Source organism: Egretta garzetta, unplaced genomic scaffold (assembly GCF_000687185.1).
Source record: "Egretta garzetta isolate BGI_Z169 unplaced genomic scaffold, ASM68718v1 scaffold38, whole genome shotgun sequence".
NCBI lineage: Eukaryota > Metazoa > Chordata > Aves > Pelecaniformes > Ardeidae > Egretta > Egretta garzetta.
The window spans coordinates 523,003-536,710 of NW_009260667.1; the positions used below are offsets into that span (position 1 = coordinate 523,003).

The window sequence follows — 13,708 nt, forward strand, 5'->3', positions numbered from 1 at the left end:
AAGGATGGTGGTAAATAGCTCTTCAGACTGGCAACCTGTCTGTGGGGTCCCCCAGGGATCAATATGGGGCCCAACGTTATTCAGTATCTTTGTAAGTGATCTGGATGACGGGATCAAGTGTGGCCTGCTGAAGTCTGCAGATGACACAAAATTGAGCAGGGAAGCAGACACTCCAGAAGAGAGAGCCACCCTGCAGGAAGGTCTGGATAGGCTGGAAGAGTGGGCTAATGAGAAGCTTATGGCGTTCAGCGTGGACAAGTGTAAGGTCTTGCACCTGGGAAAACATAATCCAGGAGTGCAGCACAGACTGGGATCCACCTGGCTGGAGAGCAACTCTGTGGAAAGGCACCTGGGGATCCTGGTGGACAGGAAGCTCAATATGAGTGAGCAGTGTGCTGCTGCGGCGAAGAAGGCCGACAGGATGCTGGGTTGCATCAAAAGGGGCATCACCAGCTGAGATAAAGGAGTCATTATCCCACTCTACTCAGCACTTGTCAGGCCACACCTGGAATACTGTGTACAGTTCTGGTCCCCGCTATACAAAAAAGGTGTGGACAGGCTGGAGGGGGTCCAGAGCAGGGCCACCAAGATGATCAAGGGACTGGGAAGCCTGCCGTATGAGGATAGGCTGAGAGAATTGGGTTTGTTCAGCCTTGAAAAAAGCAGGCTTAGAGAGGATCTCATCACCACGTACCAGTACCTAAGGGGTGGCTACAAAGAAGATGGAGACTCCCTTTTCACAAGGAGTCACATGGGGAGGACAATGGGGAATGGACACGAGTTGCTCTTGGGGAGATTCCGACTGGACGTGAGAGGGAAATTCTTCAAATGAGAACAGTCAGACATTGGAATAATCTCCCTGGGGAAGTGATTGACTCCACCACATTGGACACTTTTAAGACTCAGATGGACAGGGTGCTGGGCCATCTTGTCTAGACTGTGCTCTTACCTCGACAGGTTGGACTAGATGATCCTTGAGATCCCTTCCAACCTAGGATTCTATGATTCTAAGCTGGATGAAGCGTTAGTCTGGGCAGGTGCAGTACAAGCAGCCCAGAACCATACGACCATTTTGGGTTGCAGCTTACAAGGCTTGGGAGTTTCGTCCCTCCCTGTCCTGCCTGTTACAGGCAGCTCAAGGCCATTCTCAGAAACCAGGCTTGCAGGTTATTCAGACAGCAAGGCACAAGGTTGGATTTGAGCATGGCTGAAGTTCACTGTTAGGAGCACGTAGGGACCCACTACTTAGAACAGACCCAGCAGGTTAAACACTGACAGGTGCATCCAGAAAAGCTGCCCACAGGCAGGCAATAAGCCATTAATGTGATAGCCATCTGGACAGACAGGGGAGCATTCTCCCTCCAGCACCTGCAAAGTCAGAGAACTACATAGACCTCTGTTTGCTTTAAAGCTTGTTCTGCTGCTGCTAGAATAGAAAGGACCTCTGGCATTTGCATTACGTGGGAAGAGAATGCCTAATTTAGGCACTTGAGTTTGAAAAGGTTGACTTAAGTGTTTTCAAGGCCAGATATCTCCATGAGAAAGTGCAGCAAAAAGCATGTGGAAAGGTCTAGATTCACAAGAGCTTAGGCACCAATATGGGAATGTTTAAGAGCACAAATATCTCTCCAGACACAGTTAGTAAATTCACCTAATGTCTCCTACATATTTTGAACTTGCAAAAAACAGTCCACAAGGTCTTTTTTCCATTATGAATAACACCTTGTAGAGTTGAAGGACTTCCTGGAATGCATGTGCTCCTAAATCATCCAAGGGAAGGGGCAAAATCGAATGTTCATGGAAAACAATGGGGAGAAGGGCACAGGTGTGCTCTGCCTGTTGGAAAAGAGGACTCACCAGCAAAAATAAAAGACATTAGAAGTTTTTAAAAGGTTACAAATGCTTCTTTATGTTTGTAAACTGGCAACTTCTGAGAAGAGTGAGGCAGGCTATCCCTGCAGCTTCTGTGGTGTTCATGAGAGCTTCTGCCCACAAGAACTGATGGACTGCATTTCAGCCAGCACTGAATACAGCGCTTGGAGATATATCTGAGTGAGCCTCAGGGTGGTAACTCAGGTATGAATACCAGTATGGCCATGACAGTAGGTCTGGCACTTCAGCTGGGAAGGTCCCTTCCCCACTTCCTTATGTGTTACAGCTATGTTAACAATATCCTTTCTGCGTATACTGCTCTCTGACTGCAACGTGTCAAGCCTCAGGCCTTATTCCTTTAGTTTTCTGGGAGGAGATGTGGCTCTCCCACTTCTGGGCAGGCCCCAGCTCCAACACCCTGTGATTATCTGGTGGGCCCACCTGTCACCAAGTCTTCTTCAGAAATCCATGCTAATTGCAAGCAGATGGCCTTCTGAAGAGTGATGGCTTATTGGTAGTAATACCTGTAGAGGCACGTAAAGGAAACCATTGTAAAACAGCACGTGCATGTCTGTCGAAGTAGTCACCTATGCAGAGCTGACTTCTTCAAACACTTGCTGTGGGCTACAATCACCAGTCCCTGACAGTAATCCATCAGCACTTCTGGGGCAGGTCTAAGATTATGTCTACATCTTCTCCATTCCTGGGCTTTTTAGTGCTGCTGCCCAAAATTTATTTGCTGGGCTTGGCAAGAGCCAGAACCCCTCTTTGTAGAGGCAAAGCAGGCTTGTCCTGGAGGGTATGTGAGATGAATCCTGCCCTGTGAGACCATCCTGGGTTAATATTGAGGTATTTTACCCAAGTTGCTATCATTAGGCTAAATTGACAGTGCTCATTAAAAAAACCCAAACAGCAAGACCAAACAAAACCAAAAAAAACCCAACTGGAAAGTATAATGCTGAGTCAATTCACCTCACATAACCTGCAATGTTTACAATAGACATGTCTACCTCTGAGCAGTCACTTGAGGCTCCTTTTATATTCATCGCAGATCTAGGCACGTTCTTGTACTTGAAATATCAGTGCTAGCATAAAATGAATTGTGCCTTAGAATTGGTAGTCTCAGAGAGCCTAGATGATCCCATTATATGTACATATCTGCAGCTGACCCCATAAATGCCCCCCATGGCATGGTTCAATAACTACATAAATAATGCAGTGTTCAAATTCTTGCAGAGTTGCCCTACTTCCATCATATTTTCATGTGTATTGATTGCAAGCACAACACATACTCCTGAAGCCTGTAAAACACTGAATTTTTAACCTGAAGGACATGCTACCTGGTACAAGCCAATGAGCAGCCTGTTTTTAACCCCAGGATATTGTAGATTGCATAGGTGCGCAGGTGTAAGATCAAATTTTCATTTTTCTACTATATTCATATGGGCATGGTGGAGATGTGCCAGGAAAGGAGTTCAAGTAGGGAATTTCATTGTGAGAAGATTTGGTTTTTCAAAATGAAATATAATAGGCAAATAGATTAACAGGAACACCCGTGAATTTAGCCAAACAACTTCCAAGCCTGGGTGCCCAACGGTGGATTCCTCAATCAATATGAAAGACACTAAATAAGTAACTGGGGTCTTGAAATGATGAAGGTTACCTGCCTTGGCCGTGAACCCAGAAGCCCTCCTCTTTGCCTGTTTCAAGTTGCCTCACAGAACAACTCGGGGTGCGTGGGCTGGGTGCACATGGCTGGAACCCCACTGCATCACAGGCGCTCTCCGAAATCCTCATCAAGGGGGAAGCTGGTGTGGACTTGAAGGCAGGTTATACAAGTGCATGATGTCTTTGGTGTACTCTTCCAACTGAAGCAAACAGATTTTTTTTTTTTTTTTTTTTTTTGATTTGTCTGGAAAGTAAGAGACCTTTGAAACACAACAACATATTTTCACTGCCAGTTTCCTCCTCAGCTTCTAGCTGGCATTTTGCCTTGCCTTGTGGGAGAAAATCCCACAAGATTATGTAGGATGTGGTTGCGAGCACTTGCATTTTCAAAAACAAAGCAGAGAAGATGCTGGAATCCTGTTCTGCAAACTGGTGGAACTGTTTGGCAGCATTTTTTCTAATATGCCTGAAGCACAGAGATTCTGCAAATAATGCAACTCCAGGTCAATGTTGGCTGAGTCCTGGAGAGAATTTCACCTGCCCTTAGGTTTGCAGATCAGAGTTTGGGGCAAGGAGCTGGAACACAGATCCCAGATTTCTGCAGCTATTTGGGGTTGTGGGGGTATGTGTGAGCGTTCATGCCTGAAATATCCCAAACTTTGGGATTTTCTTCACAGAAAGGAGCACTGACAACCTGATTCAGCCCCTCGAGACATCTAGGCCAGGTGGCTCCCCTATTGCAGGACAGGGTCCTGCTGCAGAGCTGGAGCAGGTGGCTTGTACAAGCTCCAGCTCTGGACGTAAACCGAGTAGTGCCAGAGCACAGGGATCATCCACACCAATTGATCATTAAGACAATCCCTGGCACAATTTTGGTTCATGCCAACTAGTACTATTCCAAGGTTTCTGCTCAGTAGGAAGCCACACCTTGGTTTTTTTGAGGTTGGGAAGAAAGTTGTAGAGTTTAGTTTGTGCTGGAAAGGAAAAGGGTCTGATTTCTGCACAGACAGCATTTCTAGCGATGGCCCTGAGACAGGAATTGCAGTGGTGACTGCTGCTGCTGTTCTTCATCCCATTTCTCTGCCACAGCGGCAGCAGCAGAGCAGGCTTCAGCCTTGTTGAAAGCAACAGCGACAGAGGCAGCAGGAGGAGGACCCACAGAAGGAGCAGGGGGCACAGAAAGGAAAATTAACAGGAAGGATGGAGTCTTGTCCCCCAAAAAGGGATGTGAATTCTCACTGCTAGAATGAGGGGCATCTGGATTTGACAAAGACCATCTGGATTTCAGGCTGGCTGTCAGCTGTCTGGGGCTACTAAGTGTCTGATTACAGGCTAACTCAGATTTCTGACAACTGTCGCAAAACCTGGCTGTTTGGCATGACCAGGAGCAAAGCGTGAAGCCTTTCGCAGTGAATCTGAAGCTATGCTCTCAAATCTCTCCTTCCACCCCAAATCCCTCCTGTTTGTTTGGAAGCTTGAAATGACAGCGTAAGATGATGAATTGGGGCTGAGGGATCACAACTGTAAGTTTTAAGGTAAAGTTAAACCTTCCAAAAAAAGGGAAGATGGAAAATGGTAAAAATCTCTTAGAAACAGGTGCACACAAGGGAATGCTTCCCTCAAAATTATTGCCATCTCCCATACACAATTTTTTTTCTCCTCTTTTGCTCTGTCTTTATTGGTCCCTTTATCTGCAAAAGGTCACTGAGGAAATACTAAATCAATAACCCAAGATTGCAATTTCTCACAGTGATGTTGAGAAGCTAACTGTGAGTAGAAAATGCAAAATATAGAAGGATGGGGTCAAGGATATTTCCTTTCTCAAATAGTTTCTGCCTTCAAACTTGCAAAGTGAGTTGTGCATAACATTCACGGCAAGTAAGGCCAGGCTCAGCATTTTGTTACTGAAAGGAATGGGATGTTCCTGCCCTTGAATAGAAGGTAACATAGAAAGCAATTGATACTATTCTTCACGTCTCTGCATGCATCTGGTTCATACAAGATAGATCCAAAATTTAGGTACCTAGATTTGAGGTTTTGGCAATTTTTTTTTTCTTATTTGAAGTTTGAGCTGTCCTAATATTCATACATGTCCTAATATTCTCAGGTTCCAATAGAGACAGTACCCCAGTTAACCATTCCTGGCCTCATAGATCCAAGAGGCATAGGGTAAAAAAGCCAAAACTCTCAAGAAAATGTCTAATAATGTCAGCACTGCAGAGCACTTTAAGGAAAAACCATTTAAACTGATACATATGCTTAAGCTGAGACTGCTATGAAGCAGTCTAATTTTGGTGCATACTGCTTGATGAAATATTTGTGGGTAGCTTAGAAAAATGGAAGAACTTCTACAACATCAAGAGACAAAGCAGCCCTTCTTGCCACTTCCCCTGTGTCATCATCTGTTGGTACTGTCTGCTAAATCATAGATGTTCATGAGAAGGTTCCAGCATTGGTCTATATAAACCAGAAAAAAACCCATGACTAGACTCTCTGGCTGGTTTCCAAAACTCCTTGTTACCTGAAGAAGAAAGATTTGCCACCAGAATCAGTTGTGCTTGCAGTCAGTGTCCCTAGTCATACTGCAGTAGGACTTTCAGGGACACCTCAGGTGTGTATTCTTAACTCCTAGCACCCCAAGTTTCTGCTAGTCAATGAGTCCCTCTCTGTTATAGAAACTTTGTGAGGAGATACAACTGCACTTTGCTTGGAAAACAATCCTCTCTGGAGGAAAAGATGCAAAATTTTGCCGATGCTCTCTGACTGTAGAGACGTTGATAATGCCAAGGAAAGAAAAGGGGCTGTCCTTTCTTGCCACAAAACTTAAATAAGCTTTTGGACCCTGCTGCCTCTAGTACTGACATGTGGGTCTAGACTGTGATCAGATCAAACAGGAGCTATTAAAACAACTGATACAACAAATGTACTGAAATTATAGATCCCCATGCAAAAGATATCCAGGTGGAGACTGACACTTCAGAAACAGAGGAAACAGAAATGAGCATCAACCTCCAAGTGAGGAAAAAAAAAAAAAGACAGTCAAGCAGATAAAGTCCTTGCTACTTTTACTGGGCAGGCACTTACCACAAGGGTGCAGTTCACCCCTCCGGCTATAGCTGCCTGCTGCACAGAGGGCTGTATTTGACCTGGCATTCACAGTCAGTGGAAGAAGATGAGTACTTACAAGGTGCCATATAGATGAGTTAAGAGGTGCTCCACCAGTTCCTGTTTTGAAGTGAGGTGAAATGAGCCTCCTTAAAATGGTGATCAGCTAATGCTACTGTACAGATACAGAGCATCTGCTGTGCCAAGAGAAGGATTCCCTTAAAACCAGCTGCAGCCAAAGTGCTTCTCCTTGACTGCCATTTCTACCTCTGTGCATCACGGCATTCACTGGGTTTGTAAATTGCTAATGCTACCACATGGCATTTCCACTATAGGCATTACCCTGACTGTGCAGAAGCTGTGGGGGCTTCATGATGCTGGATCTGCGCCATTCTTTTTTGCACCTTCAGAAATGCATGTTAAAAGTTATAAGTTATTTGCCTTAGACCCACAATCCACATTTTCATCACCACCCCCCATGCCCCTCAATATCCTAATTGAATGCATGCTAACACTGGATACCAATACACTACAATCATACAGACATTCAGTGTAAGAGTTTCATTAAGCCTGGATTGGTAAAGCCCCCCTCCCATGGAGTTTGGTCATGAAATTCCACATAACACATGCTCACTGTTCCCCACCCACCACAGATCACCCACCACTCCCCAGCATCCTGCAACAGCCATAAGATTACAGTCCAAGAGGCCACAAAATCTACAGTGTGTCCCAGCGTCATACTGGGAGAGACCAAGGACACTTGAAGTGTTTCCACTCTCCAAAAAAACCAGGGATTTGCTATTTGAAATGTCCAGATAACATTGGAAATAGGTGCGATGAGTCCCATGTTCTAGAGGAAAATAAGAAAAAAACCAAACCAAAGGCAGCAGCTGCAGACAGTTGGACCTGAGGGAAAACCTCCTTTCTTATCTCCATTTGGTGATGAATGTAGCTTTAAGGACGTCTGAGAAGCAAACCAGTTAAACATACAGAGCTGGTGCAAGTATGCATAACTGCCTTCAAACATTTCCAAGTGATGTATGTGCCCGTGTGATCTCCAGTGCAGGCAGCCTCGACAGAGAGCAGAAGAGGGACTAGAGAGGATCAAAAAGGGGTTTATAAGAGAGGCAAGGCAGTCAGCTCATAGAGACGCCTGAAAAATGGAAGAACGAACTGAATATCAAACAACAATTTGGGGGGAAATGCCTCTTGGGACTGGGGGTCCAAAAAAGAAGGGATTCAGGCTGAAGATGTGGGAGGGAAGAGAAGGAGAAAATTTCTTAATATAAGGAGTCAGGGGGATGAAAGGAGTGAGGGAGCACAAGAGCTTTAGCAGTAGGAATTACAAAGAAGAATGGGAGGCAGATAACGAGGGAAATGTCAGAACTGGTGATAGACACTCCAGAGTATGAACGGAAGAATAAACCAAAATAATCAAAAAGAAGAGCTACTTAGGGCACAGGGGCAGTGGCAGGGAACACTTTTCAGAGTATTTTAAAGCGCCAAAGTCAGTAGGCTCATTTCCAGAGGCTTCCTCTGTAGATAATGGAAAGAGACAGGCTCCTCCAGGGAGCGTATCAAAGCAGCAAAGTTTCTTTCTGAAGAGCCTGTCTCTCTCCTTCAGTTAGAGAGGAAAGGTAGGGAGCCAAGCTGCGTAACCAAAGTACCTACACTGTGCAACTAAAGCAAACACTTCCCAAAATAATGCTGGCTAGAACACGTGAACAGAGATAGTTTGGATAGCAGGTAGAGGAAAAACGAGAAAACAACAGAAATAAAATGAGGAAATTCAGAAAAGATCTATTCAGAAAGAAATCAATTTTTCATTGATCATTCTGGTGAACATTTGACAGCCCTTTCTCATACATTAACTGCAAGTAAACAAACTAGTTGAATTGTAATTCTGTTGATGCAAAATTGAACACCTTAAATAAACAAAAGATCCCAAAGCCATGAGAATAAAGTTCAAGCATGTAACTTATTTATCCTTTTCAGTTAAAGAAGTGAAACCTGTATCACAATTTTATTCCCATATTAATTATTCTCTTGAGCAAATAATTATGCATGCCACATCTCCCTTTGTGGACAGACCTTAAATAAATTTTGAAATTTGTTCTTTTAAATGGAAGAGCAGAATTCTCCAGCAAGTAAATTATAGGCTTTAAATCATTCAGATTTATATGTTCAGCATTCAAGGCTAACTTAAGCACTTTCTTCAGTCCTGAGGCACTGACTATTGATTTTAAAAGGTGTGTTGGTATTAGGGGGTTACACAATCTGAAGTTTTTTTCTCAAGACCATTAAGTACTCACATTTAAATAATTTTGCTTGCAAATTGCATTCCTTCAAATTTCTGTGAAATGTTATCATGGAAAAAACAAGGAGGTTTCATTCATAATGTCAATAGAAACATGATTTATTCCTGTGATTTTTATGCATCTCTCTGGCTCTTCGCCCCTCATTGATCTCTTTCTCTGGAAGTCACTCCATCTCTCTGTGTCCCAGACAAGCTAACCAGGAGATGACAAGCACTTCAAGCAAACAAGTTGTTACCCTGAAAGACTTCCCATGATTAGGGTCTTAAGCAAAGACCTTTTGCAAGCCTATGCCCCTGAAAATTTAGGATTTGGATAGGATAAGGATTAGAAATGCTACAGACAGAATTGGGGAACTATGCTTCTTGAAATATTTAATTTGCTGTGTTTATGGTGATGTTTTAAGGCATAAGACACTTGCAAATTGCATCACATTCTTGCTATTGCCCACAAACAGCACACAGTCTGCGCAAAAGGGGCTTCTAAACATACCCTTCTGTGCTCCGGGCACTGTGAATCCAACTAGCTGGAAAAGCAGTTTCTAAAATTATGCTTGGAAAGGCACTCTAATGATATTCTTGGAAATAAAGAGGTGACAATTACAGGACATCTCTGTGCAAGAAAATCCCAGTGCTCAAAATGCAGGTGCCATGTGACTATTTCTAAAGAACTCATCCCAATTTCACAAGGAATATTGATGATGATCCTGCTCTTCTGAATGACCTTGCAGGGTCATTCTGTCACGTCCAAACACCATTAACAGAAGAAGAGCTGACAAACACAAAAGAAATTAAACAGCTAAGAACATCACTAAATAACACTGTGGAAGAAGATTTGTCTAAGGTAGCATTAAACCAAGGGAAGCAAAGCCAATGATGGTGGCAGTCAGGTAGCAGGCTATACCAAGCCCAGCAATCCAAAACAGCAGCGTGTGGACAAGCACAGCAAGTAGGAGAGATTAGGGCAGAGCCAAACACGGACTGATCTTCAGAAATATAAAACACCATCAGCAATGAACTTGCATTACACCAGAATCCAAAAAGGCGTTTCAAGGTGGTAAGTGATGCTGTGGGAAGCAGTTGCGGTTTCATTAATTTTCCTGGAATCAAAACCTTCCGTACATAAAAGAAGTGCATTTTGACTTGAAGCATTGCACTGCGAGCAAAATTAAACTGTCTAGGATTCTAGGATTAATTTTGATATATCATTCCTAATAATAATGATGACCAAAAGGAAATTTAACAAGTAGCTGCATGAACGGAGGAGTAAATAGAATGTGGATTCCCATAGCTCTGTGTCTTAGTGTTGTTTGGTTTGTGTATTTAAGAAGATGAGAAGCCATGCCTGCAGCTGGGTGTTTTTAAGATCTTTCTCTCATATGGTTTCACTGTTATCTAATAGAGGTTCAGCTCCTGCTGCAGTCTTCCTTTCAACAAGAACATTTACAGGATCCCTCTTTTTCGTCTATCTACTTTCATGAAACTGGTGGCGCCTTAATATCTCCAAGGCCTCTAACCCTCTGTAAATCTGGTCATGGTGTTCAATGGTTATTGGGTAGAGGGCAAACACCTTCCACATGCATACATGTATGTATACACACAGAGTGTGATCCCACACCCCTTATTTCCTAAGCAAAGTCATCCAAACAAAAATAAACAGGTTTTCAAAATGACAAATCTTAACACTGTTCCCAGAAAAAGCCAAACTGAGTACAAAAAAAGGCCAAAAATTTTTTTTGGCAGATTTTGTTTTGAAATGGTTTTGCTTGTTTGTTTGTTTGTTTTTACCAATGGCCAGCTATTCTCTGGCAATGTTTCCAAACCTTCCCCTGTTTTGGCAGGAGAGAACAGAACTCAGACTTCCAAACCCAGTCCTGGCACTACCCAGCAGTACCGTTGAGCATGATCTGCTCTTCAGCTGCAAATTCAGCTCAGCTGGAGTAGGTACAGACAAGCCCCACCCAGTCTGAAAGTGCATGCTCAAGCAAGGAACCATTGGAAGTCCAAGTCCTTCCTAGGCTGCCCAGGCAAATTGCAAAGGCTCTTGCAGCACTGCTGAGCAGTGTTCACTGGGCCTCCAGTGCTCTCCTTCCTCGCTTCCAGTTGCTTTTGCCCGTGCCCACGTTTGCCTATGAGCAGGAGAACCCCTCAAAGTGTATTTCCATAACTTAGTTCAGAGAGGTGGGCAGCATGTCTCCAAGTGCAGGGCTTGACGTATTTGTCTCTTATCTGTAGAGGGAAACCCATCCCACCAATCTCCCAATGCTGTGGCCCATCCACATGAAAAGGAGTGGGGAGGACTGTCCTTCCAAGCAATACAGACACTTGCAGTAATACCTCACAGAGGTGATGGGAATGAGCCCAAGCACAAGGCAGGAACCGTTTGGACCCCGTAGGGCAGTCTGGGGTTTGTTTGGGCAAATCCATGACCTTTTTAACTTGGGGGTGCTCAGGAGCTGTGAATCTTGCCCTTTCTGCTATTAGGCACCAAATCCCCCTGATGCCAGTGGATCTCACAAGAATAGAGTCACAGAGCCAGTGAGATGAGGGACCACATAAGACCAGATGGGGATGGAACGAGGTGCTACAAGAAAACAATGGAATATGCTCTCTGAGTTTAGAAGACACTTAAATATCTACTGTAGCAATGAGAAAAAGCAAACACCTGCTGTTCTGTCTGTTACACAGCACAATCCCACCATGTTCCACGGAGCTAATTTGATTTTGTGTGTGAAAAATCCAGCAGAAATACATTCAGCCTTGTTCTCCAGGTCCCCTTACTGTGATTTAGGACATGGGCATCATACAGATTTGCTGATGATTCCTACGATGGAAGCATCCAAGTGGGAGGATCCAGCCTTTCTTGCCGTATCGGTCATGATGACATTTGACAGACAATTTGCTTAACACTCCTGTAAAATAATCAAAGATGCCACCTGAAACCAGAGTGATGTGCATTTCCTCATAGTTGCCCGTGTTCCAGTTAAGAAACATGATTTGTTTTCCAATACATGTCACTTGCCATGTTTACATTATGTCAAAAATGATAAAGAAGCGGAATCAAAACTGTATTAATCCCGTGTAGTCAATACTTTAAATGCATGTTTATTGTTTGAATGGTATGAGCAATACCTGAAAGAGTGCAAACAGGTGGCACCCAGCATGGAGCTCTGAGCAGCACAAGCTGTGGGTCTGGGCAGGAGGAGGCTTATGTCCTTCCCGTGACAAAGTGGGTCATGTTTTTTGACAAGGTGTTTTTGCTGGACAACACCAGCTCACTGCGCTGTGTGGGAAGGTGCTGGTTTTGACTGAAACTTCGTTGGGAGGGTTTCTCATCTTTCAAGTGACCAAAAGCAGATAGCAAATTAGGGCAAGCACCTCAGATAATCAATAACTCTGTAACCTAATTGGTAGGGATGCAGAATAAGTTTCTTTTTGCTCTTCCTCAGTGGGACATCTGGAAGCTGTTACTCATTGTATAAGTAATTAAAGAGTAATTGGGCCAGAGAGACTGACGCCCTAACCTGCTGTGCCAAGATTAGGACATGCCACTTGCACCACAGCGGCCAGCTTCTGTATTTTCAGGGACATTTGTACTCCCAGATGGGCATCTAGAGGCCAGACCAACACAGGCATGGTTTCACAGCTGAACTTAATAACCCTGCCAGACCGGACTTCCACCTGCACCCCCTCCTTCCACCATGAACTCAGAAATACTTCCAAATGGCCTGCCAAATCCAGAGCTCCCACAGAGACAGAAGTGCTCCATGAGCTGAGTTGGGCTGCCGGATGTCTGGTCAATCATTTCTGTCTAAGATACAGAAGGCTGCTGAAAAACATGTCTCAAATTGGCCAGCTGTGAGCAGGTCAGGGTGTCTTTTGCTGAACCCAGAGCACTTGCAGCAAAGACCGCTTCCCGCAAATCCAGCTGTGGCTAAAAGCCAGGAGAGGCTGGGCGGGAAAGAGACTTATCTACCTGCCATGGGGGATTTTTATCCTCACGCTGGTGCTGACGGAAATCACCTCCAGCAGAGCACTTTGCCAATGCACAATTTAAGCTGGAAAGCTTCCGTGCAAAGCTACTGAGCCCTGCTGCAAGGTGTGCGGTGTGCAGCTGTGCTGCTGTCAGTGCCTCCTTAGTCACCTTTGGCATCCTCATACCTTAATCCCGCATACGGGCTTGCTAATATATGGCAAAGTAGCCAAATGTAATATTTGCTGTGTTAGTCCCGGATGCGCTAGCTATAGAAACAGGCACGTCTCTGCCACTTGACATCCATGGCCTTGAAATCCCACAGGTGTTTCTGATGCATTCCCCTGGGGCTAAGACACGTGAAGCTCCGCCTGTGCTATTCCTGCGCACTCTTGACTCTTGAACCTGCGATTAGTTGCAAAGCGTTAGCAGAACTTCTGTGAGCACAGGGCAGGCAGTGGGGCTTCCCTGCCTCATAACCGTGGTGTTCAGCAGCGCACCTTGGCACATCGCTATGCTCTCTGGTTCGGTGGGAAATCTCCCAGATTACTCAAGCCATGGAAATGTATATATTAAAACATATTTTCACCTTCTTCATTTGGGGCTATGGTAGCGCATGCTTATGAAGAAGGGTAGGAAATACCATCCTGGGGAATTGTCGGGCGAATTGCCTTCCCTCCAAAACCCCGGACCTCGACCCTAATTTGCGGTGTGGCACCGTCCCGGCGGGGCTCTGCAGCGGGGCCACCCCGACAGCCTCGGCGCCGCAGGGCACC

At 44.7% G+C, this 13,708-nt stretch overlaps 1 protein-coding gene across 1 annotated transcript in view; it reads right to left on the reverse strand.

The window, feature by feature from the left end:
- The window catches only part of UTP20 (UTP20 small subunit processome component), a 67,764-nt gene extending 64,846 nt beyond the window's left edge, over positions 1-2,918 (reverse strand). The window contains 1 exon segment of the mRNA XM_035900991.1: positions 2,850-2,918. Within this exon segment, the coding sequence (XP_035756884.1) occupies positions 2,850-2,918 (69 nt within the window).
- Between the last annotated feature and the right edge of the window lie 10,790 nt (positions 2,919-13,708).